The sequence below is a fragment of the Coregonus clupeaformis genome, chromosome 29, assembly GCF_020615455.1.
Source record: "Coregonus clupeaformis isolate EN_2021a chromosome 29, ASM2061545v1, whole genome shotgun sequence".
NCBI classification, from domain to species: Eukaryota; Metazoa; Chordata; class Actinopteri; order Salmoniformes; family Salmonidae; genus Coregonus; species Coregonus clupeaformis.
In genome coordinates, this window is record NC_059220.1 from 29,331,210 (window position 1) to 29,345,803 (window position 14,594).

General features: G+C 42.7%; 1 protein-coding gene across 1 annotated transcript; it reads left to right on the plus strand.

Moving 5' to 3' along the window:
* Nucleotides 1–5,024: 5,024 nt before the first annotated feature.
* On the plus strand, nt 5,025–14,335 carry LOC121545006 (histone deacetylase 1). Its single transcript, XM_041855323.2, has 13 exons — nt 5,025–5,154; nt 5,862–5,974; nt 6,104–6,221; nt 6,388–6,462; nt 9,071–9,209; nt 9,376–9,517; nt 9,789–9,881; nt 10,021–10,270; nt 10,442–10,550; nt 11,750–11,880; nt 13,509–13,697; nt 13,797–13,851; nt 13,965–14,335. Exons 1-13 carry the CDS (start codon nt 5,103–5,105, stop codon nt 13,990–13,992), a joined length of 1,494 nt encoding a protein of 497 aa, XP_041711257.2. The 5' UTR covers nt 5,025–5,102; the 3' UTR covers nt 13,993–14,335.
* Nucleotides 14,336–14,594: the final 259 nt, after the last annotated feature.

Here is a 14,594-nt window from a genome sequence, read left to right on the forward strand (position 1 = left end):
GTTGGCTACTAAATACTTTTTCCCCCACTGTAATTAATCCATCAACATTTTTATCAATTACCACATTTTTCTTCTCAATTTGATCTGTGATTACAGCATTACTTTCAAGTGTCTATAAACATTGATAATCCTCCGGGGTTCATGGTAAATTAGGGTCCTTATATTATCCTTTTTTAATATCAGAACAATTAGGTGAGGTTTGTTTATCCCAAATCTATCACCAAGAGAACATGGTCTAGAGGCATAGGTGCAGTTACAAGTGTTGGCCTACCTGTTGAACAGGCATAACAATTAGTTTGACCCCAACACCCCTAGCTGTTAGTTCATCCACCTTACCCAAAAGTTCTCTTTTAAATTCCTTCTACTTCTCCTTGATTCCCATTTCCTGCAAGGAAATATTCTACCCTTAATTAGTTTAGTGCTATTTAGGATTCCTTCTCAGAGCCTTCCAAGGTATTGACTAGTTTTTGGTACACTCCGGTGACCAACACATTAGATCTACTGCTGTTCTGTCTCGGGGGTGAAATTCCCATTTCTCTCCTAAAAATTAACCTCAAACATATATATCTGCCCCGAAATCATCAACACAGGCCCAATAGTTCCTTGCTATGTCATCTTGCATAATTGACTTTACCGTTATCACCAGTTCCATTTACATTTATCATGGTTTCCCCCTTCGGTGTACTCCAAATCCATTCCATTCTCATGTTATGTTCCCCAGGTATGTTTAAACACCCTTGCCCAAAGGACATAGAAGGCGTTCCCCAGTGCCAATCATCATCCCACCCCTACCTTCGAGACCTACTTTCTTATACACCCATACTTCTTACCAAAGCCCCCAAAACCTCCCATCTCTTACATGGAAAGTCGAATGGTATCTTGAATCCCCAATCTTGTCCTAATTTTAATAAAATAATCATTCCCCCAATAGTCTTACTGCTTTCAATCCTTTTTTCCTCAACGATTGGTTCCACACCCAGTCTCAGGTTTATATAGAGTGGACACCTTCTCCTTTGATTCCCTGTAGGAGCTCGAAACCTCTGACATACGGTGTGGTTAATAAAACTACCTTCTCACCTGTTTCTGCTAGGGTGCTCCCTAGTTCTATGTCTGCCTGTCTGGTCCTGCCAACTGTAGGCATTCTGTAAGAGTCTTCCAAACACTTTCTCAAAGGGGGATAACCCATCTTTATCTGGGGTTACTCTACATTTCTTCCCTTTCACTCCGTGATAACTCTATAAAATAAATTTCCAATTGCTGGAAGGGTACTTAGCGAGGATACTCTGCCCTTTGTCTGCCCTGGTGATTCTTTTGCAGGCACAGATAACACATCTTGAACAAAAAACATTTTTTTAAATAATTTGCCAATCCTTTTTGCGACAAAGTGTTTGTCTAATCTACTCTACCATCCATCCCTCCTCTTGACACGTGTCACTGCCCATGTGTCAATACCACCACCTACCTAAACAATCACTTATAATATTATAATTATCATCCAGTGCCATCCCTTATTTATTTAACTGTCCCTTCTTCTTTGTTACTCCTATCTTCTGATCTCATTACTAAATAAATGATCTAGGTAACAGCTGTTCCCCGCATTAGATTGTGCCTCCCTCTGATTACTGCAGCTCATTGCATTAATTTAGTTTCAAATACTCAACTTAAAGCATAATAAAAATGAAATTTAAATGACAACATTCGATAATACCTCAACTTACTTCTATCCCGTAAAAGTAATCCAAGATTAGTACAATTGACTAGCAACAGGTATCCCTCATTCAGGGAAAGCTCTCTCTCTTCTGTTATTTTATGGTTCAAATCATATATATTATTACCAAATTATAATCTTCTTCACACTTTTCACAGTATTATAATTACCCTCTCAACTTGGTAAAATAAACTATCTTAAAGTCATCCTCTCATGCCTTTAGGAATTTACCAGTGTGGATTATTAATTAACACCAGAAAGTCAAAGCAGAGTTCAGAGGCAATTTGAAATTATTCAACAAACTGTTTCATCCCATAGTATACTAAACATTACCATCATTCTAAATATTTCATAAAATGTTAAACAGCTTATCCCAAGTGTTCATTAAGTCTTCATGACATTTATTCTCATAAGAAATCATATATCCTAACTCCATTAAACTGCTCCCCCTATCACTGGGGCAACATTCCAATGAGATAAGCGAATCTCTTTCTCCTGGAAGATAAATTATTCATTTTGTTAACCTTCAATTACCATCAGTAATCTAAATGTTAAGTACACCACAAAACACGATACAGATATCCCCAGTCCTAACTCATCAATAATCGTTTGTATCAATCTAATTCCTCATAACTAATCCATAAACCACTCAAAATTCCTTGGAGTATACTATGATTATGTTTAATTGATTACCCTTCAGATCATATTCCTCTTTAAATCTCACAATGATTATTGAACCCCCACATTTACATTTTACGTCATTTAGCAGACGCTCTTACCTCCAGAGCGACTTACAAATTGTTGCATTCACCTTATAGCCAGTGGGATAACCACTTTACAATATGTAAAAAAAAAAAAGAAGAAGGATTACTTTATCCTATCCCAGGTATTCCCTTAAAGAGGTGGGGTTTCAAGTGTCTCCGGAAGGTGGTGAGTGACTCCGCTGTCCCTGGCGTCTGAGGGCTTGTTCCACCATTGGGGGTGCCAGAGCAGCGAACAGTTTTGACTGGGCTGAGCAGAAAATGTGCTTCCGCAGAGGGTAGGGGGCCAGCAGGCCAGAGGTGGATAACGCGCAATGCCCTCGTTTGGGTGTAGGGACTGGATCAGAGCCTGAAGGTCCGGAGGTCCCGTTCCCCTCACAGCTCCGTAGGCAAGCACCATGGTCTTGTAGCAGATGCAAGCTTCAACTGGAAGCCAGTGGAGTGTGCGAGAGGAGCGGGGTGAAGTGAGGAGACCTTGGGAAGGTTGAACACCAGACGGGCTGCCGGCATTCTGGATGAGTTGTAGGGGTTTAACTGGCACAGCGGGAGCCCTGCGTTGCGTAATCCGGGTTCGTGCCTGATTCCTGTCCCTTCCTTTCTCTCTGAATGTTGTCTCCCTTGATGTTAGCGGAGAACGACAGGGTGTTGTCCAGGGTCACGCCAAGGCTCTTCGCACTCTGGGAGGAGGACACAACGGAGTTGTCAACCGTGATAAGGCGAGATCATGGAACGGGCAGTCCTTCCCCGGGAGGAAGAGCAGCTCCGTCTTGCCGAGGTTCAGCTTGAGGTGGTGATCCGTCATCACACTGATATGTCTGCCAGACATGCAGAGAGATGCGATTCGCCAACTGGTTATCAGAAGGGGGAAAGGAGAAGAATTAGTTGTGTGGTCGTCTGCGTAGCAATGATAGGAGAGAGGATGAGGATATGACGAGCCAAAATGACTTGGTGTATAGCGAGAATAGGAGAGGGCCTAGAACAGCCCTGGGGGACACCAGTGGTGAGAGCACGTGGTGCGGAGACAGATTCTCGCAACGCAACACGGATAGAAGCGACCGGTCAGGTATGACGCCAATCCAAGAGTGAGCCGCGGAGATGCCCAGCTCGGAGAGGGTGGAGAGGAGGATCTGATGGTTCACAGTATCAAAGGCAGCAGACAGGTCTAGAAGGACAAGAGCAGAGGAGAGAGAGTTAGCTTTAGCAGTGCGGAGAGCCTCCGTGACACAGAGAAGAGCAGTCTCAGTTGAATGACCAGTCTTGAAACCTGACTGGTTTGGATCAAGAAGGTCATTCTGAGAGAGATAGCAAGTGAGTTGGCTAAAGACGGCACGCTCAAGAGTTTTGGAGAGAAAAGAAAGAAGGGATACTGGTCTGTAGTTGTTGACATCAGAGGGATCGAGTGTTGGTTTTTGAGAAGGGGTGCAACTCTCGCTCTCTTGAAGACGGAAGGGACATAGCCAGCGGTCAAGGATGAGTTGATGAGCGAGGTGAGGTAAGGGAGAAGGTCACCGGAGATGGTCTGGAGAAGAGAGGAGGGGATAGGGTCAAGCGGGCAGGTTGATGGGCGGCCGGCCGTCACAAGTCGCAAGATTTTATCTGGAGAGAGAGGGGAGAAAGAAGTCAAAGCATAGGGTAGGGCAGTGTGACCAGGACCAGCAGTGTCATTTGACTTAACAAACGAGGATCGGATGTCGTCAACCTTCTTTTTAAAATGGTTGACGAAATCATCCACAGAGAGGGAGGAGGGGGGAGGGGGAGGAGGATTCAGCAGGGAGGAGAAGGTGGCAAAGAGCTTCCTAGGGTTAGAGGCAGATGCTTGGAATCCCATGGGTCTCCCGGTCGCGGCCGGCTACAACAGAGCCTGGATTCGAACCAGGATCTCTAGTGGCACAGCTACACACGCCTTAGACCACTGTGCCACTCGGGATGACACTCACACATTCCAAAACATTCCACACAGTTTCAGGGTGTAATAATTAGTCATTAATAATTAATCCATCAAAAACCCATCTTATATGCTTTTGATACTATCTATCTGAGAACCATGCCTGATCTCCTTTCAATACACACCTAAACATTTGAAGGATGTAATTAAAGCATTTATAGTGTGACATTTTTTTTAAGCTCAAGGAAGATACCACTGTACTTTTGTATCCTCTGCATTCATTTTTCATTTCATGTTTTTTGTTCGATTTGTACTGTTTAGATATTTCTATATTCTCTTTGTATATTTGTTCTATGCGTTTGAAGACTATAAATCTATGGATGATGATGTCCTTACAAAAAACACAAATGTTAGGCCTACTCTGTTCATTTATCTGTTGATGCCATGATGCTTCTTCTTACACGAAATACATATAAAATGTCGATGATGCTCATGCAATAAAAAGTTATGTAAAACATAAAAAAGACTGTAAACAAATAAGTGGCAAAAGTAAAAATGTTTGCCTACCTGAAATCCCAAACTCCGTGCTTGTTGTGGCGGGATCTGACTGCAACGCCCCTCTACAGTGTAAACTACTACTTGATTGGTTCAAGTGACGTTCTACAAATTATCCGATTGTATCCACCCTGTTTCCGAAGTACAGCTGCCGCTTTTCGCCCACTGGGTCTGTTGTGTAAAATAAGGTAAAATGGCGCTGAGTTCTCAAGGAACAAAGAAAAAAGTTTGCTACTATTATGATGGTAAGTACTGATTTGCCTTTACATTGAGTAATTGTACAATGTGCTTTGTTAGAGTGGTGCAAATGGTTCAATTTGTGGTCAGATTAGCCCGCTAGCTAGCTAACGTTAGCTAGCTCCGATGTGCAAACGTGCAGCATCCCTTTGTGCAAGAGCGAGGCATTTCCAAATTCTGTACATTGATCTTTCAGAAAATTTTCACTAATGCCAAATATTATCATCCAATGTGTAATAACGTCAGGTTACTTGTCCACTATGTTCATGTCGTCGAGTTAGCTAGTTTGGGCAAAGGCAGAACACACTGGTAAGACCCATTAACTAGCTATGTAAGCATTGGAATCCACTAAGATAGCAAGCTAGCTAATAGCTAGCAACAACGTTAGCTATTACTAGCTAACGTTAACCTATTTCACTTCCTGGACGTAATAAGCTTGCTATCATTATAGTGAGTCTCTACAAAAAATGCACCCAGTTCCGTTGCATTGGCCAGATTGTTTGCACGTTAGTGGCCGTACATTATCCGCAGATGTGCATGTGTTGTGGTCCGAATTGTTACTATTAATCAACGCAAAAGTTGTTTGTTATTGCAGTGTTGCCTTTAAAGGTTTGCAATCTAGCCAGACTATGCTGTACTGGACAACAAGCTAGGATGATGCATACATTGGATGTCTGTGCTGATGTACACTTTCTTCCTCTCTCTTTATTCAAAGGTGATGTTGGGAATTACTACTATGGCCAGGGGCACCCCATGAAGCCACACCGTATCCGCATGACACACAACCTCTTGCTGAACTATGGTCTCTACAGAAAGATGGAGATATACGTATGTTGAAAACCTTGAAACGATTTGTAAGCTCAGAAGAAAGCCTGCAAGCTCAATAGTTCCCAGTTGAAAAAGTAAAGCCTGGTTTGTAAGGTGTCAGTAATTGGTATTCTCCATGTCTCTGTACAGCGACCTCACAAAGCCAATGGGGAGGAGATGACCAAGTACCACAGTGACGACTACATCAAGTTCCTGCGTTCCATTCGGCCAGACAACATGTCAGAGTACAGCAAACAGATGCAGAGATGTGAGTTTGGGGCAGAGATGATGTCATGCCTCAATATACCTATACATTTGAGCAGTGAAAAGTCACAGATAAATATTTTTTGGAAAAGCATCTAGTAAAGCTTTGTCATTGTTTTTGCTGCTCTCATGGATTGTGTATTAACACATTTTCTGCAATTCCCACACAGTTAACGTTGGAGAGGATTGCCCTGTGTTTGATGGCCTGTTTGAGTTCTGCCAGCTCTCAACAGGAGGTTCTGTTGGTAAGTTAATCTGTCATATTCACGTGTAGCAGGGTTTCTGTTAGTCGCAAGTACCGGCTTTTGGCCAACAAAAAATGAAAAGCTGATAAATAATACTGTTGGCGGCCAAAATGACCCCCCCAAAATAATCCCATTGCAAAATAAGGCTTTTTAGTCATTGATGGAAATACATTTGACCGGTCTATGGGTTCATTTGCATACTTTAGTGGAATTAAATCGGCGTGTGTATTTTTGTTAGTCGTCGTGTATCTTACTTCTCTAACACAACTATTATACGCGCACAGCGTGTATCTTCTCTAACACAACTATTATACGCGCACAGCGTGTATCTTCTCTAACACAACTATTAGACGCGCACAGCGTGTAATAGCGTGTAATTTTGAGTGGGATTTCTGCTGCAGCTCCTCAGCTTTTTATACGCCCATTCATTGCGCAACAATTATAAATGCAATCGCATGTTTTTTCAACTGGTAATTGAAGCGGGCCTCCCATTCACCATTCAAGTGAAGGCAACAGGATGTCACCCACCACTTAACAATGTGAGCTGGAGGCAGTATGCATTTTAAAAACCTACTTAATTGTTTGAAACCTGGATGTTTTATTTCATATTATGAAATATTATGATTATTATCTTACCTTGCTTCAAAGTAGCCTATAGGCTAAATCCAACCATGGAAACATGGAGGCAATTATTTTACAATGACATCATAGGTGGCTCGTGGGTTTCAAGTTGGGGGAAGCTTACAATTTATCCTACCATTTCTACCGATCTGTGTGCCAGTTATGATTTTCATATGCATATTTTCGTGGAACTGTTTCATTTAAATAATGTAGTTTGTTTCTTAAAATCATTGTCACGTGGTTAATCATACAAATCGGAATAAAATGATACCATTTGAAAAGTTAAATTTCAACTAATGCGAGATCACCAGCCTCTGCCATAAGGACACATTGATACACCGTGATCCATTGGCTGCTAAAGAAATGAGCGCATGGAACTCATCGCCTATAGGCCATTGTAGCAGTAGGCCTATAACTTCCATTGCTCATTCACCCCGAGGCTTGGTGATTATCGAGGGGGAGATTGTTGGAAAGATCTTTCAAATAGCCTACTGCGAGGAACTGAATTTTTAAAATATTATAATCCGCAATGGATGTAAAAAAATATATATATATACACACACACACACAGTGGGGGGGAAAAGTATTTAGTCAGCCACCAATTGTGCAAGTTCTCCCACTTAAAAAGATGAGAGAGGAATGGGATACTTTTTTCCCCCACTGTATATACGGACTTACTGTGTGAGGTGAAGAAAATGACTTAGAAGCTCCACTTATTAGTGGTGGATGTGGTGAGTTAAGACTATCAGAAATCAGACATCCCCAAATGGGCACTTTCCTACATTTCTGCGCAGCAGGCCGGGTACTTCTATGCGTGCTCAGGTGCGCACACTCCCTCAACATTATCAAGACAGAAACCAGACACATGCTCATTGTGCACATAGAGCACTCCAAACAAAAGACAATGAAAACATTGACAAATCTTGTAAATGATGGTTATGAAGTGAACCAAAAAGTATTTCTCACAAGTGTAGAAGGTTGTGAACTCTGCAAACAACGTTTACGCTCCACGAATGAGAATCGTAAATTACAGAAATTAATATAACCAAATGATGGGGATTAACGGTACATTTACTGCTGGTGACATGTAATGGAGAATTGATCAAAATAAACAATCAAAGGGCGAACAATTCACACAATGAATCAATGAATGTGCAAGAATTGGCGGGAGACAGCTGAATTCTGGAGAGAGACTCCTATATCTTCACCACACACCCATCCCTTTCTTGTCTCAACATACTCAAGACACATTATCTTCACACACATTTGAGATGCTTTTCACTGATAGCCGCAACTCAGTAATCAGCTAGGAATATTGCCACACAAGTCATGCTTTCTGGTGAAGTATTTCAAATGATTTTATTTATTTCTGTATAGACATGAGTAATTATATAATTTTGGCAAGTTTATTTCAATTAACTTCCCTATTGGACCCACCGCTATGCCATTTCTCTCCTGTTCTATTGGTTTTCATATCAACTTTCTTTCGTTGTCCAGAAGCCAAAGGCACAATCCTAGTCATATTAGCAACCCATCCTAGTTGTTGCATCTTTAGATACACCCTCTTTCTAAATTTCTAACAGATTTTCATCTACATATGGAACTGCTCTCATCAGGTGCAGTGTTTAGAATGGTGTTTCCCCGCGAATTGCATTTTGGTAAATGTTTCAAAATGACATTTTATTGGCTGCTTCATTACAGGAGTTGCATGTTCTGTTAAGATGAATTACCATCATCTAAGTATGATTTGTCATTCTGAGCACCGTGAGTGGACACCCAAATTAAAACGTTCCCGGCCACATTGTCTGGCGCCACATTTTCTTAGCGGAAACCCTGATGTGTAGGCTACCCCGTTGGATGAGGCACATTTTGCCTGGAAAGTTCGAATATTTTTCTGGCTTACTTGTCCTCTTCTGGGGCTGTCAATTACAGGAATATAGCTATAGTTTCATGCTCTCTGATTGGCTTCTCTTTCCCTGTGTTTTAGCTGGAGCTGTGAAGCTAAACAAACAGCAGACAGACATTGCCATTAACTGGGCCGGAGGCCTCCATCACGCCAAGAAGTCTGAGGCGTCAGGTTTCTGCTATGTGAATGACATTGTGCTCGCCATTCTGGAGTTACTGAAGTGAGTCAAACAGCCCCACAGCACTTAATGAAGTTTATGTGAAAGTTTATGTAGATGTTGTAGCCTACTGAATTAAATAGTAACTTCACATTGGGACACTATAGATACACCACATTTAGGAGAAGGATCATTCAATCTGTTAATGGTGAATCTTCTCTCCTCTCAGATACCACCAGAGAGTTCTGTACATAGACATTGACATCCACCATGGAGATGGAGTAGAGGAGGCGTTCTACACCACAGACAGGGTCATGACCGTGTCCTTCCACAAGTACGGAGAGTATTTCCCCGGCACTGGAGACCTGAGGGTGAGTTTGTGATATTGTCAGGGGATGAGAATTGGCGGGCATTGTTTATTAAAGGACATCCAAAGGATACGTTGAATTCAAACTTCATGGCCTGTTGATTGTAGTTTCCTACAGTCTTTATTGGTCGACATTGCTCTCCTCCCCCCTGTAACTCTTCCCCAGGTCGTTGCTGTAGAATACATGTTCTCAGTCATCTTACCTGGTAAATTAAGGGTCCGTTTTTAAAAAACTGTCCACACTTGTAGTTGACTGACTGTTATTTCTCCTCAAGGATATTGGTGCCGGGAAGGGCAAGTACTATGCTGTGAATTACCCTCTGAGAGATGGGATAGACGACGAGTCTTACGAAGCCATATTCAAACCTGTAAGTCTACTCTTTTTTTTTTTTGTCTTTACTGTATCTCATCTCTCCTCCCTGTAACTCAAACAGACCCAAGTGTAGATAGACCCTATTCTTGTTTCCATTTAGCCAACCATATCTTGTCATCTATATCTGTGTGTAGATCATGGCTAAGGTGATGGAGATGTACCAGCCTAGTGCAGTGGTTCTTCAGTGTGGAGCCGACTCCCTCTCAGGAGACAGGCTTGGCTGCTTTAACCTCACCATCAAAGGCCATGCTAAGTGTGTGGAGTACATGAAGAGCTTCAACCTGCCCCTGCTGATGCTGGGTGGTGGAGGCTACACCATCCGGAACGTAGCCCGCTGCTGGACCTATGAGACAGCCGTGGCCCTGGACAGCTCCATACCCAATGGTGAGCTCTCCTGCTGCACCATTGATTTGTGTACTTTTACTTTCTAGTGTTACTATCTTAACAGTTGTATTTGACAGGTCAGAGGGCATGAGTGTGTTTTTAAGGATAGTTTCAACTAAAGCAGACACATGTCACTGCCCACCGTGTTAAAATATTAATATTTCTCCACAGAGCTTCCATACAATGATTACTTTGAGTACTTTGGGCCAGACTTCAAACTGCACATCAGCCCCTCTAACATGACCAACCAGAACACCAACGACTACCTGGAGAAGATCAAGTGAGTCATAAGGAAAAAATACTGTTCTATCATACTGTATTAGTCATGATGTAAGTCGCTCTGGATAAGAGCGTCTGCTAAATGACTAAAAATGTAAATGATGAAGTAATGTGTCTAGATTTGGTTCATAGTATCAAGTAACTGTTATATAAGCTACACTACATGGTCAAAATGACATGGCCGATCTCAACTAACCATTTCTTTGTGGATCTCGCTTTGTGCACGGGGGCATTGTCATGCTGAAACAGGAAAGGGCCTTCCCCAAACTGTTGCCACAAAGTTGGAAGCACAGAATTGTGTAGAATGTCATTGTATGCTGTAGCATTAAGATTTCCCTTCACTGGAACTAAGGGGCCTAGTCCGAACCATGAAAAACAGCCCCAGACCATTATTCCTCCTCCACCAAACTTTTAAGTGTTCACTATGCATTGGGGCAGGTAGCGTTATCCTGGCGTCCGCCAAACCCAGATTCGTCTGTCTGACTGCCAGATGGTGAAGCGTGATTCATCACTCCAGAGAACACGTTTCCACTGCTCCAGAGTCCATTGGCAGCAAGCTTTACACCACTCCAGCTGACGCTTGGCATTGCGCATGGTGATCTTAAGCTTGTGTGCAGCTGCTCGGCCATGGAAAGCCATTTCATGAAGGTTGCGAAGAACCGTTCTTGTGCTGACGTTTCTTCCAGAGGCAGTTTGGAACTCGGTTGTGAGTGTTGCAACCGAGGACATCCCATTTTTACGCGCTTCAGCACTCGGCGGTCCCGTTCTGTGAGCTTGTGTGGCCTACCATTTCCCGGCTGAGCCGTTGTTGCTCCTAGACATTTCCACTTTACGATAACAGCACTTACAAGTTGACCGGGGCATTTTCTTCCAGAGCTCTGTGAAAGAACACAGAGCTCTTCAGTACGGGTCATTCTACTGCCAACATTTGTCTATGGAGATTGCATTGCTGCGTGCTATATTTCATACACCTGTCAGCAACGGGTGTGGCTGAAATAGCCAAATCCATTAATTTGAAGGGGTGTCCATGTACTTTTGGCCGTGTAGTTATAGATGTTGATCAGGTCATTTCACTTACCAAAAAGGTCATATTACTGCACTTATGTTATACATATGATCCTTGATGTGTCATATGATAGTGTATTTTTGGCACTATTATAGTTGTTTAGGGGATGTCATGTAGATTGGGTGTCCCTTCAGGCAGCGTCTGTTTGAGAACCTGCGCATGCTGCCCCACGCCCCGGGAGTTCAGATGCAGGCCATCCCAGAAGACGCTGTGCAGGAGGACAGTGGAGACGAGGAGGAGGAAGACCCTAACAAACGCATCTCCAGTAAGTTCTTTGTATTGAGATATGATGCACAGCCCCAGCAAACACATCTTGAGTAAGTACTTTGCCCAGTTTGCAAATACACAGAACAAAAATATTAACGCATGCAACGATTTAAGATTTTACTGAGTTACAGTTCAAATAAGGAAATCAGTCAATTGAAATAAATTCCTTAGGCTCTAATCTATGGATTTCACATGACTGGGAATACAGATATGCATCTGTTGGTCACAGATATCCTGTTTTAAAAAAGATAGCGGCATGGATCAGAACCAGTCAGTATCTGGTGTGACCACCATATGCCCCATGCAACATTACACATCTGCTTCGCATAGTTGATTGTGGCCTGTGGAATGTTGTCCCACTCCTCTTCAATGACTGTGCGAAGTTGCTGAATATTGGCAGGAACTGGAACACGCTGTCGTACACGTTGATCCAGAGCATCCCAAACATGCTCAATGGGTGACATGTCTGAGTATGCAGGCCATGGAATAACTGGGACAGTTTCAGCTTCCAGGAATTGTGCCGATCCTTGCGACATGGGGCCGTGTATTATGCTGAAACATGAGGTGATGGCGGCAGATGAATGGCACGACAATGGGCCTCAAGATCTCGTCACGGTATCTCTGTGCATTCAAATTGCCATCGATAAAATGCTATTCTGTGTTTGTCCGTAGCTTATGCCTGCCCATACCATAACCCCACCGCCACCATGGGACACTCTGTTCACAACGTTGACATCAGCAAACCTGCTCGCCCACACGTCTGCCATGCCCGGTACAGTTGAAAACGGGATTCATTCGTGAAGAACACACTTTTCCAGTGTGTCAGTGGCCATCGAAGGTGAGCATTTGCCCACAAGTCAGTTACGACACTGTACTGTAGTCAGGTCAAGACCCTGGTGAGGACGACGAGTACGCAGATGAGCTTCCCTGAGACGGTTTCTGACATTTTGTGCAGAAATTCTTTGGTTGTGCAAACCCACAGTTTCATCAGCTGTCTGGGTGGCTGCTCTCAGACGATCATCCAGGTGAAGAAGCCAGATGTGGAGGTCCTGAGCTGGCATGGATACATGTGGTCTGCGGTTGTGAGGCCAGTTGGAAGTAATGCCAAACTCTAAAACGACGTTGGAAAGAAATGAACATTCCATTCTCTGGCAAAAGCTCTGGTGGACATTCCTGCAGTCAGCATGCCAAATGTACGCTCCCTCAACTTGAGACATCTGTGGCATTGTGTTGTGACAACTGCACAATTTAGTGGCCTTTTTATTGTCCCCAGCACAAGGTGCACCTGTGTAATGATCATGCTGTTTAATCAGCTTGTTGATATGCCACACCTGTCAGGTGGATAGATTATCTTGGCAAAGGAGAAATGCTCACTAACAGGGATGGGGAAAAACACATTTGTGCACAAAATGTAAGAAATACGCTTTTTGTGCGTTTGGAAAATGTGTTATCTTTTATTTCAGCTCATGAAACATGGGACCAACACTTTACATGTTAAGTTTTATTTTTGTTAAGTATAGTAAGTAATCTACCCAGTGTATGCAGTGTGAGGCAGTTGGTGCGCGTGTATGTGAGTTACTGTCATACACTGAGATGCTTATACTCCTGTCTTCTGCTCTTGTGCAGTCCGTGCCCATGACAAGAGGATAGCATGTGACGAGGAGTTCTCCGACTCTGAGGACGAGGCTGAGGGTCAAGGGGGCGGACGCAGAAATGCAGCCAGCTTCAAGAAAGCAAAGAGGACAAAGACTGAAGAAGACAAAGAGGGAGAAGAGAAGAAAGCAGGTGATGAGAAGAAAGCTGATGAGAAGAAAGGTATCACAATCATTACTTCGTTCTATATCAGACATACCACGTCCCATTGAACATGTGACTTTGAGGATGATTATTTGTGTTGCTTCTTTGTTATTCTAGAAGTAAAAGAAGAAAAGGTGCCAGAAGAGGAGAAAATGGACACAACCACAAAGGGGTGAGCAAACATTTCAAACACCCATTTTAAAGGTGTCGTATCAGATAGTCATCAATAAATATGTTTGTTTGAAAGAAGACAAGTGAGTTATTTTCCCTCTGTTTATCCAACAGGCCAAAAGAGGAGTCCAAGACACCGTGAGGAGCTCCTAGCCCTCTTAAAGCGATCGTACCTGTTCAGAATGGTTCTGTTTTTCAGAGCAGTCACCTTGACTGGCTGCTGCAAAGAATATCCCTGAAGGACTATACATTTTAATGACAGATCCTGCTCCTTCAAATTGGAATGGGCTAAACATGTATTTTCTAGAACACATACATGTTGCTGTTCAAGGACCGAAAGTTAAATGGAGATTTCTTTTTTTGTAAGGACAGTTTTCTGTATGCTTAGTTAGGCCCATTTTGTTCTGAATCTTTTTATCCTATGAAAACCACTTCTCCTTACTCAAACAATTATGTAGTCTATATTAAAGGCCTAGCACAAAGTATTATGCTTTTTATGTCTTTTGGATTTAATTTATCATGGCTATGTTTGCAACTCTTGTACCCCCACCCGTGTATTTTGTCCCGTGCCTTTGGAAACGTAGTTGAAGCATGACATTTAGATCCACTTCTCAAAGATGTATTCATTCTGTATTACCCAGATGAGCAATATAGAATACTGCTCCTACAGTACAGTATGCGATAAAACAAAACAATCGTGGAGGACTTCCATCCATGTATTGTAGTTTAGTACCAAACAATGAT